This window comes from Alosa pseudoharengus, unplaced genomic scaffold (assembly GCF_046254945.1).
Source record: "Alosa pseudoharengus isolate Yale_2024_CS ecotype anadromous, Long Island Sound unplaced genomic scaffold, YU_APseudo_1.1 YU_APseudo_1.1_scf_22, whole genome shotgun sequence".
In the NCBI taxonomy this organism is placed as follows: domain Eukaryota; kingdom Metazoa; phylum Chordata; class Actinopteri; order Clupeiformes; family Clupeidae; genus Alosa; species Alosa pseudoharengus.
This window is the reverse complement of record NW_027468680.1, coordinates 2,489,276-2,496,775: the sequence shown is the minus strand read 5'-3', so window position 1 is coordinate 2,496,775 and position 7,500 is coordinate 2,489,276. Positions and strand designations below refer to the sequence as shown.

Here is a 7,500-nt window from a genome sequence, read left to right as displayed (position 1 = left end):
ACAACATGGCCATCAGCTGGTCTTTAAAACACACAACATGGCCATCAACTGGTCTTTAAAACACACAACATGGCCATCAACTGGTCTTTAAAACACACAACATGGCCATCAACTGGTCTTTAAAACACATAATATGACCATCAACTAACTGGTCTTTAAAACACACAACATGACCATCAACTGGTCTTTAAAACACACAACATGACCATCAACTGGTCTTTAAAACACACAACATGACCATCAACTGGTCTTTAAAACACACAACATGACCATCAACTGGTCTTTAAAACACACAACATGATCATCAACAGGTCTTTAAAACACACAACATGACCATCAACTGGTCTTTAAAACACACAACATGACCATCAACTGGTCTTTAAAACACATAATATGACCATCAACTAACTGGTCTTTAAAACACACAACATGACCATCAACTGGTCTTTAAAACACACAACATGACCATCAACTGGTCTTTAAAACACACAACATGACCATCAACAGGTCTTTAAAACACACAACATGACCATCAACTGGTCTTTAAAACACACAACATGACCATCAACTGGTCTTTAAAACACACAACATGACCATCAACTAACTTCCCCTTTAAAACACACAACATGACCATCAACTAACTGGTCTTTAAAACACACAACATGGCCATCAGCTGGTCTTTAAAACACACAACATGGCCATCAACTGGTCTTTAAAACACACAACATGGCCATCAACTGGTCTTTAAAACACACAACATGGCCATCAACTGGTCTTTAAAACACATAATATGACCATCAACTAACTGGTCTTTAAAACACACAACATGACCATCAACTGGTCTTTAAAACACACAACATGACCATCAACTGGTCTTTAAAACACACAACATGACCATCAACAGGTCTTTAAAACACACAACATGACCATCAACTGGTCTTTAAAACACACAACATGACCATCAACTGGTCTTTAAAACACACAACATGACCATCAACTGGTCTTTAAAACACATAATATGACCATCAACTAACTGGTCTTTAAAACACACAACATGACCATCAACTGGTCTTTAAAACACACAACATGACCATCAACTGGTCTTTAAAACACACAACATGACCATCAACTGGTCTTTAAAACACATCATATGACCATCAACTAACTGGTCATTAAAACACACAACATGACCATCAACTGGTCTTTAAAACACATCATATGTCCATCAACTAACTGGTCTTTAAAACACACAACATGACCATCAACAGGTCTTTAAAACACACAACATGACCATCAACTGGTCTTTAAAACACACAACATGACCATCAGCTGGTCTTTAAAACACACAACATGACCATCAACTGGTCTTTAAAACACATAATATGACCATCAACTAACTGGTCTTTAAAACACACAACATGACCATCAACAGGTCTTTAAAACACACAACATGACCATCAACTGGTCTTTAAAACACACAACATGACCATCAGCTGGTCTTTAAAACACATAATATGACCATCAACTAACTGGTCTTTAAAACACACAATATGACCATCAGCTGGTCTTTAAAACACACAACATGACCATCAACTGGTCTTTAAAACACATAATATGACCATCAACTAACTGGTCTTTAAAACACACAACATGACCATCAACTGGTCTTTAAAACACACAACATGACCATCAACTGGTCTTTAAAACACACAACATGACCATCAGCTGGTCTTTAAAACACACAACATGACCATCAACTGGTCTTTAAAACACATAATATGACCATCAACTAACTGGTCTTTAAAACACACATTATGACCATCAACTGGTCTTTTAAACAAACAATATGACCATTATGACCATCAACTGGTCTTTTAAAACACACATTTTAACCATCAACTCTCCCTCTCTCTCTCCTTCCCTCTCCCTCTCTCTCTCTCCTTCCCTCCCTCCCTCTCCCCCTCCCTCTCTCTCTCCCTCCCTCCCTCTCTCTCCTTCCCTCCCTCCCTCCTTCCCTCCCTCTCTCTCTTCCTCAGTCGGGCCGATGCTGGTGGCGGAGTCTCCGCCCATGGTAGTGGACGTTGGATCGGACGTCAGCCTGAACTGCAAGTGGGCCGGCAACCCCCCCCTCACCCTCACCTGGACCAAGAAGGGCACTAGCATGGTACACACACACACACACACACACACACACAATCCCCCCTCACCCTCACCTGGACCAAGAAGTGCACTAGCATGGTACACACACACACACACACGCACACACACACACGCACACACACACACACACATGGTCTGGCCCAACACACTATACATGCACCCTGAACATGCACACTACACATTACATACACACTATCTGCACACTACACAGTACACATACACACTACACATACATACACACTATCTGCATACTATATAGTACACATACACACTACACATTACATACACACTATCTGCATACTATATAGTACACATACACACTACACATACATACACACTATCTGCATACTATATAGTACACATACACACTACACTATGTGCATACTATAATAATGATGATAATGATGATGATAATAATAATAATGTGTTGATCTCCACCAGGTGCTCAGTAATCACAATCAGCTGCACCTGAAGTCTGTGAGCCAAGCGGACGCGGGCAAATATGTGTGCCAAGCCATCGTGCCCCGGATAGGAGTCGGAAAGACCGAGGTCTCCCTCACAGTCAACGGTCAGACATGCACTCACACACACACTCACACACTCACTCACTCACACACACACTCACACTCACACACTCACTCACACAAACACACTCACACACACACACACACTCACACACTCACTCACACACACTCACACACACACACACTCACTCACACAAACACACTCACACACACACACTCACTCACACAAACACACTCACTCACACAAACACACTCACACACACACTCACACAAACACACACACACACACAAACACACTCACTCACACAAACACAAACACACACACTCACTCACACACACACTCACACACACACTCACTCACACAAACACACTCACACACACTCACACAAACACACACACACACAATCACACACACTCACACAAACACACACACAATGATGGTCACTTTGTGCTGTTCCCTTGTGTGTGTGTTTCTATGTGTGTGTGTGTCAGGAAGTTGATTTGGAAAAGACATTGTTTCCTTTCCCCTTAAAACGGTAAAATCCAGAAGAGATTGTTGAACTGCTTAAATCTGTGTGTGTGTCCAGAAGAGATTGTTGAACTGCTTAAATCTGTAGGACTCAGGAGGATCTGATACCAAATGATGTACCTTGTAGTGTGGAATTAGATCATATGTGAGGAAGTTGTAGTGGTTTCTTTTGTTGTCCTATTGACCACTATGGTGGCTGAGCTAGAATGTCTGACCCACTTGTCCAAAGGAGAATAATCCACGTCCACAGGGGTTTTGATATCCAAAAGTATAGGAGGGTTTATTACAAATAAATGAAAATATAAAGTTCATAGGCTCGTAAAGTTAATCCAAATAAGGATTGCAAAGATTTGGAGCTTCTCCTCAGACTTCTGCGGTCGAAGACTGTAGCTTCCTGCTCCGGCCACGCCCTCCAGGTAGCATCAACTGCCCATACAGGTTAAAGGCCCAGCCACTAGAGGGAGACACCCTCCAGGTAGCATCACCTGCCCATACAGGTTAAAGGCCCAGCCACTAGAGGGAGACACCCTCCATGTAGCATCACCTGCCCATACAGGTTAAAGGCCCAGCCACTAGAGGGAGATGACTCACAAAGACAGTGACATAAATGATTTTGGCTCCTACAGTTTAATAACAGTATATAACTATAAATGCTAATAAAGTAACCTTGAATTGAATTGAATTGAATATAGATATACTGTATAGAATGTGTAGAAGTGAAAGTATAAATTGTGAAGTGTGTGTGTGTGTGTGTGTGTGTGTAAAAGTATACATTGTGAAGTGTGTGTGTGTGTGTGTGTGTAAAAGTAGAAATTGTGAAGTGTGTGTGTGTGTAAAAGTATAAATTGTGAAGTGTGTGTGTGTGTGTAAAAGTTTAAATTGTGAAGTGTGTGTAAAAGTACAAATTGTGAAGTGTGTGTGTGTGTGTAAAAGTTTAAATTGTGAGTAAATAACAGTATATAACTATAAATCCTAATAAAGCAACCTTGAATTGAATTGAATATAGACATACTGTATAGAATGTGTAGAAGTGAAAGTATAAATTGTGAAGTGTGTGTGTGTAAAAGTATAAATCGTGAAGTGTGTGTGTGTGTGTGTGTGTAAAAGTATGAATTGTGAAGTGTGTGTGTGTTTGTGTGTATAAAAGTATAAATTGTGAAGTGTGCGTGTGTGTGTAAAAGTATAAATTGTAAAGTGTGTGAGTGTAAAAGTATAAATTGTGAAGTGTGTGTGTGTGTGTGTAAAAGTATAAATCGTGAAATGTGTGTGTGTGTGTGTGTGTAAAAGTATAAATTGTGAAGTGTGTGTGTGTGTGTAAAAGTATAAATTGTGAAGTGTGTGTGTGTGTAAAAGTATAAATTGTGAAGTGTGTGTGTGTGTGTATAAAAGTATAAATTGTGAAGTGTGTGTGTGTGTAAAAGTATAAATTGTGAAGTGTGTGTGTGTGTATAAAAGTATAAATTGTGAAGTGTGTGTGTGTGTGTAAAAGTATAAATTGTGAAGTGTGTGTGTGTATAAAAGTATAAATTGTGAAGTGTGTGTGTATGTGTAAAAGTATAAATTGTGAAGTGTGTGTGTGTGTAAAAGTATAAATTGTGAAGTGTGTGTGTGTGTGTGTGTTCCCAGGTCCCCCCATAATCTCCAGTGATGCGGTCCAGTATGCGGTCAGAGGGGAGCGAGGAGAAATCCGCTGCTACATCGCCAGCACCCCCCCCCCAGACAAGATTGTGAGTCCCCCCCCCCCCTCCCCCCCTCTCTCTCTCTCTCTTCCTCCACCACGCCGCCAGACAAGATCAGGAGGCATGTGTGTGTGTGTGTGTGATGTGTGTGTGTGTGTGACGTGTGTGTGTGTGATGTGTATGATGTGTGTGTGTGTGATGTGTATGATGTGTGTGTGTGTGTGTATAAGTAAGTAAGTATAAGTATATATACTCTTTTGAATGTGGTCTCTGCATTTATCCCAATCCGTGAATTAGTGAAACACACTCAGCACACAGTGAACACACAGTGAGGTGAAGCACACACTAATCCCGGCGCAGTGAGCTGCCTGCAACAACAGCGGCGCTCGGGGAGCAGTGAAGGGTCAGGTGCCTTGCTCAAGGGCACTTCAGCCGTGCCTACTGGTCAGGGTTTGAACCGGCAACCCTCCGGTTACAAGTCCGAAGCGCTAACCAGTAGGCCACGGCTGGCTGTGTATGATGTGTGTGTGAGATTATGACATGTGTGTGTGTGATGTGTGTGTGTGTGTGTGTGTGTGTGTGTGTGTGTGTGTATGATGTGTGTGTGTGTGTGTGATGTGTGTGTGATGTGTGTGTAGGTGTGTGTGTGTGTATAACGTGTGTATAACGTGTGTGTGACGTGTGTGTGATGTGTGTGTATAATGTGTGTGTGACGTGTGTGATGTGTGTGTGTGTATAACGTGTGTGTGTGTGTGTGTGTGTGTATAACGTGTGTGTGATGTGTGTGTGTGTGTGTGTATAACGTGTGTGTGTGTGTGTGTGTATAACGTGTGTGTGTGTGTGTATAACGTGTGTGTGTAGGTGTGGGCCTGGAAGGAGAATGTGCTGGAGAAGGAGAGGGGCACTCTACTGGAACGCTACACGGTGGAGCAGAGCAAAGCTGTGCCACAGGGGGGCGCTGTTCTCTCCACACTCACCATCACCAGCGTCATAGAGGCCGACTTCCAGTCCACCTACAACTGCACCGCCTGGAACGCCTTCGGACCGGGAACCATGATCATCACTCTCAAAGAGACAGGTACACTCACACACACACAGACACACACACACACACACACACACACACACACACAACTGCACTACCCTTAATGTGATTGGCCCATGACGCCCCCCCCCAGAGTTGGTTCCAGTGGGCATCCCACACACACACACACACACACACCTAATGGTCATGTGATTGGCACAGAGCTGGTTCCAGTGGGCATTACACACACATACACACACACACACACACACACACACACCTAATGGTCATGTGATTGGCACAGAGCTGGTTCCAGTGGGCATCACACACACATACACACACACACACACACACACCTAATGGTCATGTGATTGGCACAGAGCTGGTTCCAGTGGGCATCACACACACATACACATACACACACACACACACACACACACACACACACACACACACACACCTAATGGTCATGTGATTGGCACAGAGCTGGTTCCAGTGGGCATTACACACACACACACACACACACACACACACACACACACCTAATGGTCATGTGATTGGCACAGAGCTGGTTCCAGTGGGCATTACACACACATACACACACACACACACACACTAGAGATGCGCGGTTCGCGGTTACAGCCGCGGACTCCGCGGTTAAACCGCGGATCGGGCGGATGACGTGAAGAAATATAATATTTTAATTAAATTCGGGCGGGTGGCGGTTGAACCAATCAAATGAAAAAAATATAGCCTATACATTGTTAAATTGTGTTACCTACATCCGAAAAAAACGAGCACACTTTGAAATAGTCAAATTTTCATCAGGCAGTTTGGCCTAGTTGCTTCTATGCATGCTGCTTTGTTTATCTATCAGAGACGGTGTTGCGGAATTGGTGTATTCCGATGTTTCACTGAGCAACCCCTCACGCACGCACACACACACACACACACACACTAAATGTTACAAAGTTTAAATTAAGAAGCCTATCGTAGCCTACCAGCATGTTTTCCTCTCCAGTGTGCAATAAGAAAGTAGAATAGGCTACAGTGCAAGTTGACCGATGATTCATCTCCCATGTCGCGTCTCGTTGCAGAGCCTTGGTAGGCCACTAAGCAAATCTGCAACCTATGAGCCCAGCTGCCAGTATTGGAGGCCTAAACATCTTGTATATGAGACTGACTGGGTTATTTTGTTTCGATATTATATATAAAACACATAGTCATTGTAGCCTACCATTCAGGGAATAGGCATTTAAAAGGGAGACAGATTATGGAGTGATGACTCAGAACTGACATCGGGCAATGGCAGTGTGCGAGATGTTCAGAACGTAAGAGCAGCAGAAAAAAGAAGGTAAGAAAAATAGTCGGAAAACTTAGATGTAGGCAAGCAAGCAAGTTTGGCGGTTGTTACTAAAAATGTGAACATGCACGTTGCACTGCTGTGCAGTGGGTTACAGTGCGTAAAGTAGCCTAATGTGAATGACTTCTTATGTTATTAAGGATTTCTTTCTTTTTGCAAAAAACAAAGTACAATAGGCATTAATTAGTAGGCTAAATAGCAGCATGTTGAAATGATGTGCC

General features: G+C 42.7%; 1 protein-coding gene across 1 annotated transcript in view; it reads left to right on the top strand.

Annotated features, from left to right (window-relative positions):
- The window catches only part of kirrel1b (kirre like nephrin family adhesion molecule 1b), a 28,020-nt gene that overhangs the window by 8,668 nt on the left and 11,852 nt on the right, over positions 1-7,500 (top strand). Inside the window, exons 8-11 of the mRNA XM_076300076.1 lie at positions 2,037-2,164; positions 2,602-2,728; positions 4,840-4,940; positions 5,754-5,970. Coding sequence (XP_076156191.1) covers positions 2,037-2,164; positions 2,602-2,728; positions 4,840-4,940; positions 5,754-5,970 — 573 coding nt within the window. The remainder of the gene's footprint in view (positions 1-2,036; positions 2,165-2,601; positions 2,729-4,839; positions 4,941-5,753; positions 5,971-7,500) is intronic.